We start from the raw sequence: 22,198 nt of genomic DNA on the forward strand, positions 1-22,198 counted from the left end.
ATACATCATTAGTAAATGTCATGTCATTAGCAATGAATAAAGCCCTTAGTTATAAAGCCTTCACATGATTGATCAGAAAGTGGTACCTACCCATAATACTTAATCCTATCTCCTTTGCTGCTCGGAAGATAATCCAGTAAGAATGACTGTATTTAATAAGAGCTTTTCATTAAACCACTGTGAGTTTATAAGTGTGTAAAACACCAGCTTGTGCCATTTCTCACAATTGACAGTGCTGAATTCTGAGGGTTGTATGGTGAGAAACAAAGCCTCAAGATCCCTAAACTGCTGGGTTTTGACAGATATCGGACAGCAACCGTGACAGCAACCTAAACGTGGCGAGTAAGACTTGAGAAAGCCTTGTGGAGGTAATGACTGGCTATTTGCTCTGCAGGTGGACATGGCAACAGTGCGTCCGCCGAGGCCCTGTTGTCATGACGACCATGAATACTTAAAGCTGCCAAGGTTACCGCTGCTGCTGTGTCCATCATAAACTCAAACGGAGGCAAATTAAGGTATATGAGATATAATATAATGAATTAAATTATAATTACAGCCGACCCAGGGTGACAATGGGTTCACCTTTCCGTTTTCCTTCTTTACCGTGGATGTTGTTGTTGCTAGCGTTAGCGTAAGAGCTAACCTGTGTGGATGCTTGTGCTGTGTTGTTAGCTCTAGTTGGCTAATAAGCTGTTCTGTTTCTCCCCAACCGTTACAGTTAGCTTTAGACAACAGCTGCAACATGCAACATGTATTTATTGTACTGCGCCGACATTAACTTATAGTGTGTGTATTTGTGTGTGTACCCCACATTAGTTCATCCTTACTTCCTACGCTATAGCTGGTGTATTCACAGTGGTGTAGTGTAACTAACGTAACGTTATAACGTTACTTACTGAAGTAACGTTACTGTACTTTTTGCACAGTTCTGTAGTTTTGATGTAAATGATGATGTTACTTTACTTGAGTATTTCTATTTCATGCTACTTGACACAGGCAAATGTTGGACTTTTTTCTCCACTACGTTTAATTTAATTGATAATTAATTACTTAGCAGATTCACACTTCACAAAGCACCTGTTCAGTTTATAAAATATGGTTCATTGATACAGATTAAACCACCCAATAGTGGTCAGAATGAGCTCAGCTATAACACACAAATGTACTGATGGTTTTGATACTTTAAGTGCATTTTGATGATAATAGCTACTTCTGTCCTTTATGTAAGTACAGTTATGAATGCTGGACCTTAACTTGTGATGACGAGGTATTGTTACCATTTGGAACTAAAAGATCTCAGTACTTCTTCCGCCACTGCACATATGTCTGCATCGTCAGACACAACTTGGGGAAAGTGTGTGCTCTTTTCCTGCAACATGAGAGCACTGTTATGTACTCTTAATACTTCATCTAAAATGAATATGTTTTTGTCGAAGGATGTCGGTGTACACCAGAAGAAGTACCCCAGACTCCGAGATGGAAGCAGCTTGCAAAACAGAGACATCTAAAAAGAAAACGGCTACTTTGGAACTGGCCGGTGTGACACAGGTACAGATGATACACAGTTTAAATTTACTGGGTTCATTCTAGAAATGAGTTTAATGACAAAAATACTTCAAAAATGATTTGTGTTGTGTAGCCCAATATCAAATGTGTCCCAAAGACTATACAGACGATCGAATAAGAAGATATGTTTTCCAAAGGGATGAATGATTCACTGTTGTGACTTATCTGTCAGCTTCCAGAGAGTACCAATTGCCTGGCGTGCTCGGAAGACGGCAGGTACCTCAGCCTGGGTCACTCCCAGGGCTTGTCTGTGTGGTGTGCGTCTTCTCTGAGCCGTGTTGCAGAGTGGCTGCAGGACAGACTGGAAATTACATCTATTCAAATTACCTGGATAGCTGACATGTTCTATCTGCTTGGCACTGTTGATGACATGGGTGGGTAGTACACCTCTAATCAGCCACTGACTCTCTTTAGTTTCTGCTTCCTCTCCTGCCTAAAACCTGTATAGATTTCCACATAATAACAAAAACAGATTGACAGCTTGATGCTGGAGTCATGAACCATTGCTGTGCTGAACTGAGACATCAACACCTGTGAATTAGAGGAAAGAAAAGTGGAGAAAGAGGTTTTCAGAAAGTGTAGGAACAGGTACATTGCTAAAAATGTATCATCATCCTGACATCAGCTGCTGTCGTCTTTCACTGCAGGTGTTGCCAGAGTCTTTGTATATCACTGTGAAGGCATTCACCTCCTCAGTGCTATCAACAACATGGTGAGTAGTGTCAGTGTCATTTCTTGAGATATACCTTATCATATTTTGTTTGTCCACCACCAATGTTTTCATAGTTGTATAAGAAAAAATTATATGTTGAAAATGTTTATCTATAGGATATCGTTTTCATTTTTGAATTCATGTAATTCCCTTTAGGAATAGAAAAAAAAAGATAACAGATTCAAAAAATACTTTCAATATCAGGAAAATATCAACAAAAGGAGCATCTGCTTGACATTTGAACTGTCTGAAGGGGGAGATTATGGAGCCGCATCAGTGAGCTGTAAGTAAGGGCTTCCTTTTAGTTTTTATTATGTGACTTCACATTCAAATACTGAATTATGGAAATTTCACACTTCCTATCAGGCAGTGGTGCTCTTTGGCTTGAGGTCTATCACTTCCCTTCAGAATCATGGCTGAAAGAGTTAGAGATGGCACTATCACAGAAACAGGTATTGTACTAGATTTAATTGCTAGGTTGGTTTGAGCTTGATCGTGTTTTAGGCATCATATTAGACATCTTACTAACAGTGGCATTTGATTGTCATCTGCCATTTGAGTCTGAGCTTAGTTTGGGTTTAACTCTTTTATTGAAGACATTCGTTTTAAATTGACTACAAGAGAAGAAAACAAAGTAAAATTGAGAAAATGCTAAATATGTGCACAAATACAGGCACACAATTGCAAAAAATAACAGAAAAAGGCTTAAGCTTAAAAGGTGTTGCAGTCCTGAGTAGCTGCCAGTCTTTTTGTATTCTTCATGTCAATAAATGCCTGTCTGTGTGCACATATAATACAGCCATACTGACCTGGCTGGAAAGCATTTTCCACTGGGAAGCAGATTCCTAATTTACATTACACAATTTTAACAACATGTGCCATTTTAATTGCTATCATATACGACTTTACACCAGTGAATTAAAAGTTCAAAACTTTTTTATAATTTTGAGGAAAAACCTTTGAGGCAGTTGAATTTATTTTTTATCCTCAGGACCCAAACTCATCTGGAGATGTGGAAGTTAAATGGACTCCAATTGCAGTGGTGATTAGAATTAAGCCACCCACAATCCCAGCAGGTATAATTTTATATAGAGTAAAAATGTAATACAACTATAATTTGATATAATTTAACTGAACCGAAATACATTTTGTGTGTGTGTGTGTGTGTGTGTTTGTGTGTGTGTGTGTGTGTGTGTGTGTGTGTGTGTGTCTGGGTACTGGTCACAGTTTTTTGCTGTTCCAAGTAAAAGAATGATCATGCAGCCGAGTCAATATCCCAGCATGCTTCTGCTGTTTTGCAGGGACAGCATTGGATGATCCACTTGTGGTCTTGCAGATGACAGACTTTTTAACACACTGCCTGGCTCTGGATGTAGACACCAGGAGCAGTCGTCAGTGGGAGGAACCGGCTTTTGATACAGATGCAGGAAAAACAAAGGAAACCATTGAAAGCCCAAGGTACGATAAAGCAGTAGTTCCCAACTTTTTTCCTTTTCTATCATTGAGTAAACTGACGACTGTATATTTTTAAAGTTTCCTTATACCCCTTAAAATCAACCCCATGAAGATTTAGCGACCCAGGTTGGGAACCACTGCAATACAGTGTACACAAATACAATCAGCATTTTACAGCTAAGCTGCTATGATAGCACTGTTGTAGATCTAATATGTGATAACATTCACCGATCAGCCATAACATTATGACCGCTGACAGGTGAAGTGAATAACACTGATTATCTGGTTACCATGGCACCTGTCACTGGGTGTGGATCATTTAAACCATTAAATGAGTGATGTTCAGCCTTTTTCTTGTATTTTTCAGACGTTGCACCCACCACTTTCTTCTGCCTTGTGGTCAGTTTCCTGGTGACAGTAAAGCAAAGTCCCAGCCAGGTTTGTAATAGATGAGTATTTGAAATTTGAGTGTTTAAAATGTGAATATATAATAAAGAATGATGTAAAACAATTGGCCATTAGTGTTTCAGTGGTGTTTTCACTATAAAAATGTTGCAGTCCAGAATAATAGATCATATACAAGGTCTTTGTGATTTAAGGTATAACCCTGGGTGAATGGCAGATTGACAGGCATAAGGATATACCCGAGCTAATGAATTCATTTGGATTTTATCCCTCATATTTATTCAATCCCCTGTAATAGCAGGTGGTGACAGGCCAAGCTCCTTTTAATGTCGTCTTTAATCCCTGACCTTTTCTCAGCAGGGTTACCTGTTGCTGTCTGTGTGTGGTGGAGTGGCAGCCATAATCTTCTTCAGTATTTGCTGCAAAAAGCACCAAAGAACAAACCAGGTAGGGATTCATTTGTTCAGAGACGATCTACTGGATGTTCACAACCACATCTTTAAAATATGTTGCCTGTTTTTTTACTTAGCACAGCTTGTGTCTGCTGTGGGAAACAGGCATACATGTTTTGTTTTGATCCTTCTGTTTTCGAAGCAGATGTGGAACCCATGCCAGATGTGTTATGGCCAAATGCAAAGGAAATCCTCTGCTCTGCTGTCAGTAGATGCACCCGTTACGTAGCACTTGGGCTTGATGATGGTTTGGTGTGTGTCTGGGACAGGCAGTTGGGTGAGCAAACCTTATGATATATTATAAACCTTTGGTTTGGGTGAAGTAAGACTAAGCCTGAATAAATTAACTTTAAAGCAATCTTTACTACTTTTCAGCATCTAACTATGTCTCCAAACCACTTTATTGTTGTTGATAAGCTACAGGCAAAATCATAGTGAGCTAGAAAATTCTCTAGATACTTGAAAATTACTATTTATTTTGAAAGTGTTTGTTGGTTGATAAATATGGCATAAGTTTTGTATTCTGCCTACACAAACTCAGTCGGTAAGAGTAAATGATATTGGATATTGTTTATAGAACAGACAACACAAAAAATTAATTGAAGTAACTACTGGCAAGTAACTGCGAATAATCTTTCTCCATCTGTGTTATTTGACATGCTTACAGTATTTGTTATGTATAATGTTAAAGCTCTGTGTGATAGCTTGGCACAATAGCGGCACCGTTTTCATAATCTTCATTAGTAGTCCAATACTCTAGACACTGCAGTGTAATATCCGGTATACTATGAATTGGAAAGGGCAATTCAGATCGGCCTTAAATTAAAATTACACCATGTAAAAAGAAGGAATAAAAACTTTTCCCTCTTACAAATTAAAAGTTGAAATTATAAGTAATAAAAAACACCCTTGCTCACTCTAGCTCACTCAAAGGTTTTGTTGCTACAGCTTTACCATGACCAGTGGCTAATCTTAGCTAACTTCAGCTAGACTGACTGTAGGATCTCTTTTATTCATGCTGCTGTTACACTTCATTTCAGCATCAATCACACATACACGTTTCAATGGTTCTATCACAGAAGTGCAAACAAAAAAAGAGGCCATCTTCCTCTTGCAAGTCCGTTACACTGGCATCTTTTAGAGAACATAGTGGTTTGTCTGCATCTCTGAGTGCTCCTGTTGTTAAATTACCCCCGGACACACACAACCACACGCATTAAAGCATGATTCAGTGAATTCTATCAAGCTCTTCGGTCCAGTTAGTTGTGATATATTTAGGATTTCCCCGAAAGGAAAAAGCAATAATGAGGCACAATCCGTTTGTAGGAAGATACAAATTTGGGTGCATGAGTTACTGACAAGCTAACAACCATTTTTAGAGGTTTGTAATATAAACAAGGTTATAGCCTGTTTGATTCTCATTTTCTTGTCCTTTCCTCAGGGTCTCCGTTGTCTGTTGTCCTGGTATCAGTTACAGACACTGCCTTCTCCTGTATGCAATTTGTGGATTACTGGCCTGTGTCGGCGAATGATTCCCAGACTTTTACCGAAGCAAAAGTGAATCTTTTGGTGTTGTGTAAAAGTGGAACCATTCATACTGTCACCACAGGACGAGGGATACGATCCTGCACAGTGCAGCTCACTGAAAGGTTACCTGAAATTTACATATTTAATTGAATGCATGCATCTAACTTTTTCCTGTCAAATTAAATGCTATCATATTGTATCAGAAGAAAAAGAGGTTTCCTGTATCTCTACAGGCCAAAACACAGCGGGGACCTCCCAACTGTCACTGCATCAGTGCCATTCCTGCATAGCTTGGTAGAAACACTCAAATTTTTGATAAAAGGTTTAAAGCACATAAAACAATTCCATAGAACTTGCAGTATTTTAATTGCTGCTGTCTTATTTTCCTTACGTCAATTAGTCGCTTGTGGTGCAAAGAAATGGAAAAATGTTTCTCCAAGATGTCATCAACAAAACCACCGTGTGCTTCTTGATTCCTACCCCAACTCATCTGATTGGTACTCCCTGTAATCCTGTTTATGCCCTGAACACCAAACAACAAACTCTGTTCATAAAAGGTAAACCTAAAGACAACATTTTTGTTTTGTTTGCTGAAAGTTTTGTCAGTTTCAGGAAAAGGAGGGAATCACTGGTGACGTTCACTAAGACTATGACATTGAACAAGTTCATATTACATTGATATGTAAGCAATAAATCTGCAATAACAAGGTGAAATGGAACTACTGTAACTAAAGGCTTTCATATCTCAGCAGGTGACCAGGACCCAAGCTGCAGTGGTTCTTCTAAAGAAGGAAACCAGAGTCAGCTATTCACCTTCCGTTTTGGAGAATCTGACATCTTTAAGCAGTATATTGTTTCACTTCCAGATTCTCCGCAACAACAAAAAACACTGAGCTGTGTCACTCTAGAGAAAGCCTGCAACGTCTACCTTCAGCAAAGGTTGCTTTTCTTTTCCCCTGTAATCTGAATATCAGGTGTCCAGTTATTTTTTTAAATGTACTCTTAAAATAAGTCTGATGATGTGTAGACTTTCTAGCACGAAGAGTACATTTTTGAATGTTAAAGCTGTGTCCTGTCGTGGTTTTATGTGCAGAGTGGCATCCGGTGGGGAAAGGAACAAAGCTATAACGCAGACCTGGAGGCAGCTACAGGAAACTGCAGTGATGGTACAACAGAGACACAGCAGGGCTGCAGCCAGCTGATGAACTGCAACGATACATAGTTTCATGGATTGATAGAGCTACTATTGTACATGGTGTGTTCATTTTATGTTGTTTTAAAGCTTCTTCTAATTCCCACTTCAATTGCACTATTCACCTTGATACACAGTGCTCATTTAAACACAGATGTAATATCTGTTATATTTCCTTTTTCTTCTTTTTTTACACAATTGTACAAAATAGGTGAAAACGACTTACTTTTGAAGACAGAATTTTCTCTACTTGTTCCACATGGGGTCTAGGGATGCTGTTTAAACGGTTCATACCTAATGAATATATATATGGTATAGTCATGTATTGTCTGTGTCGCTATAAATACATATTGCAAATGATCAAATATAACTTTTTCTCCAGGACTTTAAAAAATGAGGGCAGTGCCACAACCCCTTTTTCACAGCAGCCATTTCGACATTAAATTGTAGGGTATGCACAGGTGTTACCAATGATGCTAACTAAGGATTTGTTCCATTCACGTCAAACAGAAATGGAACGAACCTTAATTAGTTTCATTGGTAACACCTGTGCATACCCTACAATTTCATGTTGAAATGGCTGCTGTGAAAAGGTCTATTTAGGCTAAACTGATGCTAACAATAAAGGTTCTGTTTATGAAGCAGGAGCAAGCAGTAAATGCCATGGTAACTGTATCCACGGTTGCAAGACTTTGTCCACTGGTGAATCATAACATGATTGAGGCAGAATAAGTATTTCTTTTTGAATATTTATAATTGATCCTCTTACAGTAACACTTTAACTCAGTGGCTCTGCCTGTAAATGTACTCTGTCTGTCAGTAAGTCCTTGTTTAAATGTATTCCACTGGTCCAAATGTACATTACCAACATAACCTAATCTCCAGTTCTTATTTGCTTTTAAGACAAATCAAACAGTTGTGTCTTTCTGTATAAAGAAGGATTGACATTGTTTCTTGTGTTGACTACGGCAACATTTTTATATCTGTGGTGCTGCTAGGCCATCTCTAATACACAGGATGACTGATTGTGACTGGGCCGTATTCAGTAATGGCACATTGGCATTTTGTTGCCTTTAGGGTCCTTGAATGCTTCATGCGTCATGTTTTTAATGTCAGAAGACACAAAAAGTAGGACAGTGCAGAGATTTGCTTACTTTTCTTAATTTAAACCAAATACATGCATCATGCAACAGGAAATACTCATTCAGAGCTTTGCCTGTCTATAATGTGAGAGTAGGTTTAGACAGAAGAGGTATGTTCTTGTCCGTCATTGATACAGTTTGTATAATTTAATGGAAAGAAAAACAAACCTTGCTTTTCAGGATTATGTATATAAACAAAATGGAGAAGCGGGTGGACAGCGTTAGTAGCTAAGTACTTTTATTTTTGGCAAACTGACACACTCAAATTGAAGGGAGCATAATCAGCTACTAAATAATGTCCATATTTATTGAATACCAGGGCAACAGCAAATTTAGATTAAAATATTCGAGGTGGGCTCACAGAGTCGGAAAACCTCAATCTATCAGAGACCATACTGTTCAGTTATATCTAATCAGTAATGTGTGGCTGGAGAATTATTCCTGATTGGCTCCTTGTGTGAGTTTAGATTGGTGACAGAACAATAATGGGTGCTCATTTCACTGAGTGCATTTTGGATCACTTGTGTCGCATTTCTGCTATTATACACACAAATGTATCTACATTGTTGTAGTCCATCTTCACCAGACAGTGTTTATACTGTTCAATCAGTTCAAACTGTGGTGTCTCTTTGTCAAGAGAACTGATACTGATTTTAATATCTTTTTGAAAGCAAAGCCTCATTTGAATTTCTATAAAGCTTTGCTGAGGGTGCCAAAGGGCCACACATCATTGAAAGTGTAATGAAAGCTCTATTCAAAGAGTTTGGCATGTGTACCCATCAGATATTTACCGCCTCTTAAATGAAACTAAGCACCGACAAAGAGCAGACTTTCATTCTTGTCAGATTTGTCTCATTTGACTTTTTAATTGATTATTTAATATCAGTGTTTTTATAGATGTTACTTGTGGTATTTAGTTGTCTCAACATTTTATTTTACTATAACATGCAAAAAAAACCCAACCATCATCATTTTATGTTTTCCTTTTCTCAGATACGTACAATTAACTGTAATATCAGCCTTTTTTATATATTCAGTTACTCATTGGCAACAGCTAAGGTAAGAACAAGTACCTTAGCGGTTTGCTTATCTGAAAAATGTCTTCCTCTTAAGCTAAATGACTGTTGAAAGCTACAAAAGCTAGTAAATGGAGCTTTGAAATTATTGTGTTACATGAATAATAAATGCAGAAGTTCTGAAATGAAGTTGATTAAAGGATTTCTGCATTCTGTGAAATAATCCTTGTCGCTTGCCAAAAGTTATGAGACATGAGGGTGAGCTGCAGTATACCGCTCTCATGTCTGTACGGTATACATGAAGCTATAGATAGCAGCCAAATGTGTCGCTCTTACACTTTGTTTTCTGTAGTGATTAAACAAGATATAATGTTGATGGATGAGCTTGTAAGCTGGTGGGCAGATTTGGTTACGTTTGGACCAGTTAGGGTAGCTGTCCCCTTCCTGTTTCCAGTCTTTATGCTAAACTAATCTAACCGGCTGCTGGCTGTGTCTTCATATTTAACAGAGAGTGTTATCGATCTCTATAGTGAATAACTGCATTTCTATAAATGTTGTGTTGTAAATTGTTCCTTTAATGGATTAGTTGACTGACAGAATATGAATAGGTAACATTTATAATAATCATTCTGGCAAATTTAAGCAAAAATTGGGAAAGTCACTGGCTGCAGCCTCTCCAATCTGAATATTTTCTGTATTTACTTATTCTTCTATAATAGTCAGCTGAATACGTTTAGGTTTTAGATTGTTGATCAGTTAGTTGAGAAGACTGATTATTATAGATCAATGAATTAATGAATAATGAAAATAATAATTATTTGCTGCCCACAAAAATTTTAAAAGTTTTGTCAAAGGTCACACTTAAAATCAGGACACTTTTCCTGGTTCGGTTCGCACACCATATATCTGGAAATTATTCGGTGTACTTGATCACAGTCAGGAAGAGCAAATGTATGCGGAAAAAAGGTAATGAAAGATGGATGCTATAGGCATCAATTTAGATAATGGATTCAGATTCTTATCTCAGTTTAAAATTATTATGGCTTGTAGCCACGGCAGATAGTGACGTAGATCATCTTACATATGAAACACAGCAGCTGTTGTTACAGCTGGATTTCACAAACTGCCCGGACTAATTACATTTTCTGGCTACATTATCTGTGTTAAAGACATAAAAGAAGTGCATGTTGCTATGATTTACCTTCTAAAATTACATGTAATGTCTCTCTTGTCTGCATTTGAGGTTCCTCTAATCTTCAAGAACCAGATAAAATGATACAGGCACTGCACCTGAACCTACCTGTCTAAGTCATTCATTGTTGTGAACAAGAAGAAAAAAAATGCTTAATTTTTTTAAAGAGCTAAAGATTATTTAAAGTTCTCTGCCACACATGCATTTGTCATAATTCATAGCAAGAAATTGCCTTTCCATTCGGACTCTATGACTCATCACTGATTATAGACAGCAGTCCCCTCTGGGATCCTACTGCGACACATCACTACAAACATGGAAGTGTGTTTGCATAAGATATCTGCACAGAAATTGCACGCCATTGCCGTGCAACAAGAATTTACATGCAAACAATTTCATTTATATGTGTGATTTTTCTTCTCTTCCCCACAGGGCTTGTTGTAATTTCACCTCTGAAAATGGGCCGTCAATGTTTCCAACAGGAATGGATTCACAATAGACACTCCAAATTACAGCGAATAAATTTAATTCAAGATGAACACAGGTTACAATTTACAGAGGACTGAAACAAGAAGACAGAAGCTCATTAGGTTAGTGTAGTGTGATCAGTGAATTTATTTTATGAAGCTTCCCCTTTTCAAGGAAACACAAAGTTCTGTATTTCCCACCCAGCTTTGTGTTACGCAGAAGCACATTGCGATTTATGAAGTAACGACACGTAGTATTCAAGGAATACAGGACCCCCACACATCAGACACTGAATAAAACTGAATAAATAAAACAGTTATATAGCAGTAGTAAAAATAGTCTCCTCCCTCCTCATAGGTTGCTCTCGGAGCTGGACTGGTTTGGATCTCTTAAAAATATGCTTCTTGGTGACGTCGACTCTGCTCTGCTGTGGTTATCGCTGTACAACATGAACCTCTCCTGGCTGGCCTCTCTTTTCAGTGGCAACGAGTTGGCAGCACAAATGAAGGATCCGGTTATAACCGTGTTGTTATCCAGGTCGGCTGCCTTGGTGGCGTTGCAGTAATACCTCCGGAGCCCCTTTCGGAAGTGAATGGTGAACAGGCCATAGATGACCGGGTCGAGGCAAGCGTTGACGAGCCCAAAGATGAACAGGATGTGGGTCAGTGAATGGGAGACCTTCCCCTCCAGGTCGTCGGGGAAGAACCAGTACCACAGTCCCAGCAGGTAGTATGGAGTCCAGCAGACGATGAAAGACGACACAATCACAATACTCATTTTTAGAGTTCTCATCCGGGCTCTGGGGATGTTATTCTTCGAACGCCGCAAATGCACTTCATTAGAGGGCACTAAGAGCACAACAGGTGATAGAAACAAAACAGTACAAAAATATATTAGTTTCTTACTCATTAAGTAGATTTGCTGAAATTGCAGTTCTTAAGGTTTCTGTCTCTGTGTCTGCTCACAGCACTAACAAAACTAACAATCTACAGCCACACAGAGCAGATATTTGACCTAAATGCTAATGTCAGCATGCTAACATGCTCACTATGGCAGTGCTAACATGCTGATGTTTGGCAGGCATACTATAACATGTCCACGATTGCTCCAATTAGCTTATTAGCAGTAAAGACAAAGTACAGCTGAGGCTGAAAGGATTAAGTTTCGAATGTAGACACATTAAGTTGAGTATAAATTAAGGGATTGCCAATGTTTTTGAAATTCATCCTCTGAATCCATCATGAGTATCTGTACAAAAGTTCATGGCAATTAATCCGATAGTTCATACGATAGTTGTCTGATTGACATGTCACTAAAAACCCCAAAAACCTCATGGTAGCGCTTGAGCAAAAGTCAGGAGGGTACCACCACAGTCAATAAGATTCATCCTCTGGAGAACATGAATTTCACAGCAATCCATCTGATAGTTGTTGAGATATTTCAGCCCGGAACAAAGCCATGGACTGACTGCCCGACCAACAGACCGACAGTCCGCCATTCCAAAAGCCTCGCCCCAACATCTTGACCACACTGTTAACAGTTTTGAGACTATTTCTTCAGTAGATTTATGTCATGAAAACTGCACAGTGTCTGTGGATTATACCGAGCAACTAGTTACACAATGGATGTAAAACTAGTCACATCCACATCCAAAACTTTAATTATACTAAGACATTCTGTTGCTGGTGAACTAACCCTTTAGTCCATGCACTAATTAAGCCATTAATTGCTGTTAGAGAATCACAAAGTTACATTTTGGTGTGTTACTGTATTTGTTATTTATATATGTTAATGTAAAAAAACCTTAAATCACCAAAGAACTAACACAGCCGAGCTTTTATCATTACATCAAATAACAGAAAGGTTAAACACACTGTGCAGCAGCAATTATGTTATATAAACACTAATCACTGACGTGAACTGATCCACAGACTTACAGTTGTCCTTTTTCATTCGTTTGGAGATCTCACAGAAGATCCTGGTGTAGCAGGTGATCATGATGACCAGCGGCAGCAGGAACAGGCAGGAAAAAGTGAACATGTTGTAGGCTGTTTCGTGCCAGTGAGTGACAAAACTTCCACGTGTGGTACACTGAGTGAAGTCCTCGGGATGGATGATGGTCACATTGTGAAAAAGGAATAACTGAGGAGGGAGAGGATCGTTAGGAAGGCATTTTCAGTCATATGGAAAAACATCTATGGCTGCTCATGTGTTTGGTGGCCATATCATCATTCAGTGATGGTTGAACTGCCAGTAACTCACCTACCTGTGGTGCTATTTAGCCATGCAGGTAGTTTTTGATTCGAGTTATCTGTTTCTGAGATTTTTTCCGTCCCCCAAAATGAATGGAACTAAATGGAATTTAATTTGTGCTTCTCAAAAAAATAGAAGGTCACACTTCATCATTTCTGTCTGAAGAAAAAAAAAACACTCAACCCTTATCTCTCACAACCCACAAAGCTATAATTGTCTACGTTTATCCTCTCACCACTGGTTGTGTAATTTGAATGATTTGTTGAGGCATTAGAGGCCAAACTATCCTGTTAAAGGTTAAAAACAAGCATTTTATGTACCACATTATGTACCTGTCCTCCCTCCACCCTGTTTTTAGCGCAACCTCCTCCATCATGTTAATAAAACAAAATATGTTGGCAATAGATTCTCCTTGCTGATGGGATAATCTTTTTTTTTTTTTCAGACTGATGTTAGGAGAGCAACTGGTCACACATTTTGTATACGTCTTCCTCAGCAGTTTTTTTGTGGAAATGGTTATTCATGGCCTTAAACTGTAAATCCAAGCATATAAAATATTCATGTAAACAACTTAAGCCAAAGTAAGAATTATATCAGAGTACATCCACCTTGTCAGCTGGGATACCTGGCCTTACCTGTGGGACTGACAGCACGACACTCATGCCCCAGGCCACAGTCAGCATGACTCTGTTCCTCTTTCTGGCCTTATTGATAGCCAGAGGGTTGAGGATGGCTGACTGCCTATCCAGACTAATCACCACGGTGACAAAGGCGCAAGAGTACATCGCCTGCAGCTTTAGAAACATCAGTAGCCTGCAGGCAAGGTCCCCAGCAAGCCACTGGACTGTGATGTTCCACACGGCATCCACAGGCATCACGATGAAGGTCACCAGCAAATCAGCCACAGTCAGGTTGATTATCAACACCCTGACGTGGGATTTACGCTTCCCATCGCTGTGTGCCGCCCACAGCACTGCAAGGTTGCAAAAGGCCGATATACCACAGAGAATGCAGGTGATGATCACTCTGACTTTGGCCGCTGTGGTGAATGTGGGCAGCTGCAGGGCGCCACCCCCCGATGTCCAGTTGGACGTAGGCGAGGAGTAGTTGCAGCTGGCGTTCAGTTGGTGGTCTGTCGTCAGGTGATACAAGGCCACGGCAGAGTCACACAGAGTGGTGTTCATTTTCGGATGGTCGCAGAGGAAGAAACATTCTGCTCATTCACCATGAAGATCAGCGCTGGTAACAAGAGTGAGACAAAAAGAGGGAATCAGCAAGATACAAGATGGATGAGTCACGGGCCAGGAAGTGGGCGCAGATCATCCAAACACATTTGTGTAATGAGAGAAAGAGAAACATCCCATAAATGAATAATACACAGGCCCATCAAGAGGAAGTAATATGCATATATGGAAGCATTATTCGTATTTCAATTCAATGAGGTGGAAAGATAGAGCTAACAAACTGTGAGAAAAAGGGAAATTATGAATACAGTACAATGAGCTAATATTATATGGTATTAACTGCTACACGTCCATGTTTTCCTAGAGTGCATGTACTGTAATAGTGCTAATATTCAACCACAATTTACACATTTCATCTGCTGTGCAGAATTCCTTGTTTAGTAATAATAACATGGGGGCAGAGAACATAATAGATAAATAGTAATAGTAATAAAAAAGGTTATTATAATGACAATTTGAATTTCTCAACCAAGACAATTTGAATAATTCAAACAGGGGAGTCACCATGTTATTAATCGTTGTGGTGTGTGGCCAAACAAAAATTGTTACCCAACAAACAGCAACAAGAAAACAAAATCATTCTGTATAAATCTGACTGGTTTGAAATGCAAACAGGAAACGTGCAGGAGGATTTCAGTCGACCTTGTTCAGTGTCCTGGTTGTTGGCAGCCTCTGTGTTATTAGTTAATATTGTAGTGCCCACACCTGCACAGCAAAACAGCTGTATCACCAACATTAGACTGAGCTGTCAATACCATGGACTATCAAAAGTATTCCTACTAAAAGAAAAAGAAAAGTTAAGGCCTTTTTGAGCCCATTCACAAGTCAAAAAAATGAACAAGTGATGTCTCACCTATTTGCCTTGAATATTTAATATTTTATCCTAATGTTAGATTTCATAAAAGAGGAGCTGTTATAAGGGACAAGGAAGCATATGGTGGTAGAACAGATGACATATAACACCATGTAAGTAATCTTAATGTAAACGCATTCTGTATTGAATATGATATATAAAACTGCTCATTTAAGCACAATTAAACATACACACGTGCACGCCCGCTTATTTTTCTATTTTGATCCGATTTAAAGATAAGCAAAGATTGATTTGACTAATTTGACTCGAAACTTGACATTTTCTGTTAATAATCAATCCCAAAAGAGTCTTTAAACCCCAGCACTCACACAGACATTCCGGTGTCTGCAGTATGCGGATAACTCATGTCAGACAGACGCAACTTTGCACGAATTATTACACAGCCTTCTTGTTCTGCAGACAGATCATACTGAATATATCTACAATGTATAACTGTTCACCCCGATCAGTTCAATAAAAGACTTCCAGATCTTCAAATAAAAAATGACATTTCAGTTGAGGTCTGTGGATATTGCGCACACTTCATTTTCTCTTCCCACACGTGACACTGAGTGCCCCTGTAGTCCTAAAGCACATTCAAAACCAAACCATATATATTGTCTCCCTCAACAAGCTTAACCACAGCTTAGCCCGACTACAAGAAGCTCAATGTGCGTAAAAGCAAACTTACGTTCTTGTGCATTGGAGAGAGTTCTGGGTTTAGCCTTTTGCGCACTTTTGAGACCCCAGGTATTTAAAAATCTTCGCAGGACGGAAGCTTCGTGTAAGGTGGTCTTCCATGGGTAGTCTGCTGTAAGTTTAGCAGGTTCACCGACATCCTCTGCAGCTGTCCAGCTCCTCTGCTATCCAGCGCGTCCTGTGCGCTTCCACCCGTTCCACCTTTATCCATATACCAATCAGAGGCGTGCAACACAAACCCCCGGGGTGTGGTCGGACCTCAACTCCATATTCACTGACATATATGTTAGAAAACAAAAGAAACACACGTGAGAGCGAATAACAATGACCACTGATGATCAACACGTGGTAAAAAAAAAAAGGCAAGGCAAACACCGAGCATCTAAATAAATTCCAGGAGGAAATAAGTCGTAGGAGACATGGGGGAAAAAATATGAATTATAAAGTCACAGTTTGGGATGTGCCTGTGCTGCGTGAAATCCTGCAGTAAAAGCTACACTATTACATAAAACATGATTCATGAGATAGCACACAGGCTGCTGAGGCTCAGAGCTGCTTGAAAAAACAATATTCTCTTTGACTGTGAGAAACATGGACAAATGCAACAAAAAGAAGATCCAAGTCTGTCAGCTGAATCTGTAGATCATAGAGAATGTGTTGAAGGTCTAAGTTACCAAGACAAAGACAAATACTGTAAATACTGTATAAGCTAATCTCATCACAAATGGAGTACAGCTCTTAGAAGACCTACCTGACAAGCTGGTCATGGGGCAAGACAGAAGTGATAAACTTTTCACACAGTTGTCTACATTTGGGAGTAAAAACTGTTCAAAGCTTCTCATCTCGAGGCATACTACTGGAAAAGGAGAAAAATGCTTAGATCGGGTCCAATCGGCTAAAATGGGGCTAAATAGTGGATATCTTGGGCTTGGCGTTGACAGTAGGAAGGGCAGCCAAAAATGTTATGCATGATATTTCATGATCACATGATTACAGTCATTAACTTGTTTTCACCTGGTGTAAAAAAAAAAAAAAAGCATAAAAATATGCTAGGTCTATGTGGATCTAGCACACCTTCACTGGCAGAGGTATCTATTTTGTCTAACAAAATGGTTACAGAGATTTAATAAATATGTCACTGTTTCCATGGTAATGTCTAACTGGAAGTTGAACACAGGTCAAAGCCAGGAGGAGAGGTGATAGGGATTAATTAAAGCACTCTCTCAACTTCCCCCAGCACATTCCTCCTCCTTATCCATTCCAGCTTGAAAGAAATGTAAAAACACAAAAGAGAGAGGTTGACCACCCTCAGACCATAATTACATAATCAAAGGTCCATTACATGGGAGTGCTGTATGAGAAATTGAAACAAAGTGAGGGCACTTTTATAGCTGAGCAAGGGTGATAAATTGTTTCTGTCCCTTCTGTCTCGTTTACTGTTTGATGAATTATTATTATTATCACTGTCAGGATGAGTTTTTTTTCTCCTTATAGGCGTATGTGAACTTGAAGTAAAACCACCCACCACACATGTAAAATAAATACCACAAATAAATTGTATTAGTGTTTGCAGTAGTGTGGAAAGAAACATTTTAAGCAGTCTCATAAAAGCAATATTTTATTCAAATCTCCTCCTAAATGTCTCCTTTTAATTCCAATCCAGTGCTGGATTGTGATCTATTTTTCATTTCTCTGGTTCCTTCTCTAGTCTGTTACGGCAAAGTGTACATTCCTCTTATTTATATTTCTTTTATTAAAGTATGAAGTAAACATTTAGTCCAGAGAACTGACGTCAACACTGGGTCCAACACAGGAAGTGAGTGCCCCTCAAGGCTTTTCTTTTGAAAGAGCTGAAATGGAACACCATACTTCTTTTACAATATTGGGAAAAGGACAAGAACCCTCATGTATTTATGCAAACAAGCACTTAAGAAATTATTAAAGAAATTTGGATAGGAGATTAGGAAACATAAAGTGCTATATTATCTCGATATATTTTATATATCGATTTATTTTCTTTTCGGTTCTTTCTTTCATTTTCTTGGTTGAAGCCCGGAACCGCTTATGTACCACATGCGTAATAACTCGTATGTACAGTATGACCACTGTTTGCTCAGCACAGTGACATTTTCTCAACTGTAAACATTGGCTGGGTTTTTGTTCTTTTAACTCAGTCTCCAGTGTTTGTCCTGAGATTTAAAGGTTGTGGGTTGAAATGTCAGCATGAGTCATTTAGAGTATAGATGGACAGTGTGAGCCAGGTTATGTACTGTAGGCTTGTCCATTCTCACCCACTGACCGCATTAGATTTGGTGAAGCTAAAACTTTTTTTCAACAACTTTGGAATAGTGTACTTGCCAAGGATGTATGATAATGGATTTGATCTTGCTCTTTGATTATTAGTCAGTTCATTGTATGATTTTATTATCTTGATAATTGCTGCTCTTATTTTATCTTTTATTTTACTTTTTTTTTTCATTTCTATGCTTTTTGACACATTTTATCTGTCTAATGATGTGTACACCCTACATCTAATGATACTTGTATGTTGCTTGTCTGCCATACAAATTTATGATCAGAAAATAAACCATAAAACCTGAGAATGTATCTGGTGACAATGAGGAGGCAACATCCTCTGAATTATATGAATTATACCTTCCCAGTGAAATATGGACTTCAGAAGGACTTTGCCTGAAGATGAAGATGACTCCCTCTGTCCTGTTTATAAAGTTTAATTCTATATTTATCAGTTGTTAGTATAGTGCTGGACAGTCATGTCTTTACTTCTTTACTTTATTTACCTCTGTCTCAGTCTCTGAGAATTCCTCTTGGTATACATCTCAACATACACTGATCAGCCATAACATTATGACACCTGGGCACCCTGCTTTTCTGATTGATTACAACATTCATTATTTTGATAATTAGAAAGGCATTTCCATTCCTTTGGGATGTCCTTGTATACATGTTGCATGGTCTGTTTTGATTTATTGAGACGGATTAATTTCCCCGGTTCCAATTTGAAATAGATAGTTATGTGGTGTTCAACTTCCTTCCTGGCCGTGAGTTGAACACCACGTTCAACTCACGGCCAGGAAGGAAGGGAACACGCTGACCCAAAACATGCTGTTATTTGTCACCCCAGTCTTCCGGCTTCATTCATCATGAGCCCTTGAAGGGAAGTCATGTACAACACAAACTGAATGCTCTCAATTTACACTCAATCATGCTATTAAGCTTTAAAGCATTTGTTAATTAGTTAGATGGAAGGAATGAAAATATGGATCAATAAAGTTATGTTAAATGGCCATTTATCAAGAGGAGATGTGTAATTTAATCAACTATATTTCTATTTATATATTTTCCAGCCAGCCATAACTGTGCACACAGTGTTTAAATTTGAGCCTTAGAGTTTGTGTATAATGTTCTTCATGTCCAGCCAAGCCAAGCTCACTGTAGCCTCCTTTGAAGTTTTTTTTTTTTCATATTCAGTATGATGTGATGTATTCACATCACATCATAGCATTCTTCTTGCCTGTATTTAAAGGAACTTCAAGTGGCACCCTGATAGCTCACCTAGAGTTGGCACCCCATGTACCACAGCTGAGTCCTTGGGCCATGGGTTCAACTCTGACCTGTCGCCCTTTGCTGCGTTTCATCCCCTCACCCACTTTACCTGTCACTCTATCACTATCAATTATCTCTATATTTATTGTCTGCCTTATAATATATGACATAAAGAGGGACACTGTGATGAGAATTGATCACAGTTTTTTTCATGCGAGACGATTTTCAGTTTAATGTGACTGAAATGGAATATGACATTTCAAACTGAAGCCACATTTCAGCATTTTATCCAGTTATTACATCTATGTGGCCACTATGTTTGCTAAATGGCAATGTGGTATGTCCTCGTACAAATGCACCACATTTTGATGATAATGAAATTTCATCTCGAGTGGAAACAGCTCTCAGTCTCAAGTGCCCCGATGTTGGTTGATTAGACCTTTAATGGAAGGTTTGATTTTTCTTTTACTCATATTTGCTGATAGGCACACAAAGTTTCAGAGTTATATGAGTCTGTTAAAAGTTTACTGTGTATGACTCATTAGCAAAGTTTACACTCACTGCACACATCCTGGAGTGCTATGCCTTGGGTAGCTCTCAATAGTATTTTTATGAATTTTATAATAATATGCAGGAACAGAATTTATTCTCTCATTACAAATCGGTTGAATATGGTTTTATATATCATCCTACCATCGAATAATGTGATCAGGTTAACATAACTGCAACAAATAACACAGCCTCCTCATTAATGGAGAGGACCTGCACTGAGGTCATCTGGCAACAAAAGTCAGGCGTCATCAGCATAAAAGTGCGTTTTCTGCAACGCAATGCAACATTGTCCAACAAAAACTGCTAGGTACTGTTTTTGACCTCACAATCATTAAGATGGGTAGAGACATTTCCAGGCTTGTAATATCCTTTGTACTATCCTGTGTTTTACTTTCTTTTATTTGGAGGACACAACAGAATGAGTAGTTCTTTGCCACTTTCATTGATTTACTATTGATTTACACTTGATTGATTCTCACTTAACATTCAAATGGTCTCTATTTGGGAATGAATCAAAAAAGCATATACAACGTTGTAGCAAGCCGTGCTACAGACGGGGTTCCCCAGCACACAAAACTCCCGGACCAGACTGTCGGTTCACGCAACTCTTTATTTGAGGCACAAAATGCAGCTGTACCGCTGCGGCAGCTTCCGCCCAGAGGCCTGTCTTTCGGCGTGTGTCTCCCCCGGATCCAGCACACTACTGCCAAGATAAAAGGTAGAGTCATCAGACAATCATTGGCAGGTGAGGTAATCAACTCACCTGGTGCCACTCTCCCAGGCCTTCCCCACACCTCTCCCTCCTGCAGCTGAGCGCAAACCACGCCCACCTCCACATACCCCCACCGCCCGATTTAGGCCGGGGCGTCATCCGGCCTAACCTACTCCCCCCCCCCCCTCCCGGGAGAGCGGGAGAGAAAGTCGGCCACGGCCATCTGCGCCCCCGGTCTATGGACCACCCTGAATTTAAATGGCTGTAGGGCCAGATACCACCGAGTGATCCGGGCGTTGGCATCTTTCATGCGGTGGAGCCACTGGAGGGGGGCATGGTCCGAACAGAGGGTGAACGAGCGCCCCAGCAGGTAATAACGCAGAGCCTCGACCGCCCACCGGATCGCCAAGCACTCCTTCTCGATCGTGCTATACCGAGACTCCCTCTCCGACAGCTTCCGGCTGATGTATAACACCGGGCGGTCGACACCCTGCACCTGCTGGGACAGAACGGCCCCCAGCCCTCTGTTCGAAGCGTCAGTCTGCAGGATAAAGGGGAGAGAGAAGTTAGGTGTGTGAAGAAGAGGCTTCCCACAGAGGGTTTGTTTTACCTTCTCAAACGCCAGCTGACACTGCTCCGTCCACTGGACCGGATCTGAGGCACCCTTTCGAGTGAGGTCGGTCAGGGGGCTGGTCAAGTCTGCAAAGTGCGGAATGAACCGCCGGTAATAACCTGCCAGCCCCAGGAACCGCCTCACCTCCTTTTTGGTCTTGGGCCGTGGGCTGGCTGCAATTGCTGCTGTCTTGTCTACCTGAGGACGCACCTGCCCACTGCCCAAGTGGTACCCCAAATACCGTACCTCCCTCCGTCCAACTGCACACTTCTTCGGGTTGGCAGTGAGCCCCGCCTGCCTCAGTGACTCGAGCACCGCCGCCACACTCTGCACATGCTCCCGCCAGCTGTTACTATGGATGATAACGTCATCCAAGTAGGCGGCCGCATACGCAGAGTGCGGACGCAGGACCCGGTCCATGAGACGCTGGAAAGTGGCTGGGGCCCCAAACAACCCGAAAGGAAGTGTGACAAATTGGTACAATCCATACGGAGTGGAGAAGGCCGTTTTTTCCTTAGACTCTGGAGACAAGGGAATCTGCCAATAGCCCTTGGTTAAATCCAGTGTCGTGAAAAAGC

The 22,198-nt window shown here is 39.9% G+C and overlaps 2 protein-coding genes and 1 long non-coding RNA gene across 9 annotated transcripts; 2 read left to right on the forward strand and 1 right to left on the reverse strand.

Annotated features, from left to right (window-relative positions):
• The first annotated feature begins 241 nt into the window (after window positions 1–241).
• wdr93 (WD repeat domain 93) lies at window positions 242–11,615 on the forward strand. Of its 7 annotated transcripts, none has more exons than XR_007881028.1 (17): window positions 244–515; window positions 1,437–1,548; window positions 1,739–1,940; window positions 2,214–2,278; window positions 2,483–2,561; window positions 2,645–2,730; window positions 3,270–3,354; window positions 3,580–3,736; window positions 4,101–4,171; window positions 4,496–4,585; window positions 4,733–4,867; window positions 6,032–6,239; window positions 6,351–6,411; window positions 6,518–6,674; window positions 6,867–7,056; window positions 7,211–7,372; window positions 11,485–11,615. XR_007881028.1 is itself a non-coding variant. In XM_051380162.1 (16 exons), exons 2-16 carry the CDS (start codon window positions 1,438–1,440, stop codon window positions 7,317–7,319), a joined length of 1,803 nt encoding a protein of 600 aa, XP_051236122.1. In that variant the 5' UTR covers window positions 242–515; window position 1,437; the 3' UTR covers window positions 7,320–9,656. The 7 variants fall into 7 exon arrangements, 5 of the variants coding, with proteins under 5 accessions (XP_051236122.1, XP_051236119.1, XP_051236123.1 ...); XR_007881029.1 differs by lacking the exon at window positions 11,485–11,615 and adding an exon at window positions 11,092–11,176; XM_051380162.1 differs by lacking the exon at window positions 11,485–11,615 and having other exon boundaries at window positions 242–515; window positions 6,870–7,056; window positions 7,211–9,656.
• Window positions 11,169–16,351, reverse strand: LOC127352056 (putative gonadotropin-releasing hormone II receptor). The gene is made up of 4 exons (XM_051380164.1): window positions 16,169–16,351; window positions 14,016–14,619; window positions 13,065–13,269; window positions 11,169–11,975 (listed from the first exon to the last, which is right to left on the reverse strand). The coding sequence occupies exons 2-4, from the start codon at window positions 14,562–14,564 to the stop codon at window positions 11,479–11,481; spliced, it is 1,251 nt and encodes a 416-aa protein (XP_051236124.1). The 5' UTR covers window positions 14,565–14,619; window positions 16,169–16,351; the 3' UTR covers window positions 11,169–11,478.
• Window positions 11,752–13,782, forward strand: LOC127352057 (uncharacterized). Its single transcript, XR_007881030.1, has 2 exons — window positions 11,752–11,853; window positions 13,091–13,782. It is a non-coding gene; the product is annotated as an uncharacterized LOC127352057 (long non-coding RNA).
• Window positions 16,352–22,198: the final 5,847 nt, after the last annotated feature.

This window comes from Dicentrarchus labrax, unplaced genomic scaffold, assembly GCF_905237075.1.
Source record: "Dicentrarchus labrax unplaced genomic scaffold, dlabrax2021, whole genome shotgun sequence".
Taxonomy (NCBI): Eukaryota; Metazoa; Chordata; class Actinopteri; family Moronidae; genus Dicentrarchus; species Dicentrarchus labrax.

What these genes read in the sequence shown, in the direction of transcription:
- LOC127352056 (XM_051380164.1), bottom strand. Translation starts at nt 14,564, where the DNA reads ATGAACACCACTCTGTGTGACTCTGCCGTGGCCTTGTATCACCTGACG. An exon ending in TCGTGCTGTCAGTCCCACAG is followed by an intron (nt 13,270 to 14,015) that starts GTAAGGCCAGGT and finishes CTCCCTCCTCAG; the next exon opens with TTATTCCTTTTTCACAATGT. An exon ending in ACGAATGAAAAAGGACAACT is followed by an intron (nt 11,976 to 13,064) that starts GTAAGTCTGTGG and finishes TTGTGCTCTTAG; the next exon opens with TGCCCTCTAATGAAGTGCAT.
- wdr93 (XM_051380159.1), top strand. Translation starts at nt 1,438, where the DNA reads ATGTCGGTGTACACCAGAAGAAGTACCCCAGACTCCGAGATGGAAGCA. An exon ending in AACTGGCCGGTGTGACACAG is followed by an intron (nt 1,549 to 1,738) that starts GTACAGATGATA and finishes CTTATCTGTCAG; the next exon opens with CTTCCAGAGAGTACCAATTG. An exon ending in AACGTCTACCTTCAGCAAAG is followed by an intron (nt 7,057 to 7,210) that starts GTTGCTTTTCTT and finishes TTTTATGTGCAG; the next exon opens with AGTGGCATCCGGTGGGGAAA.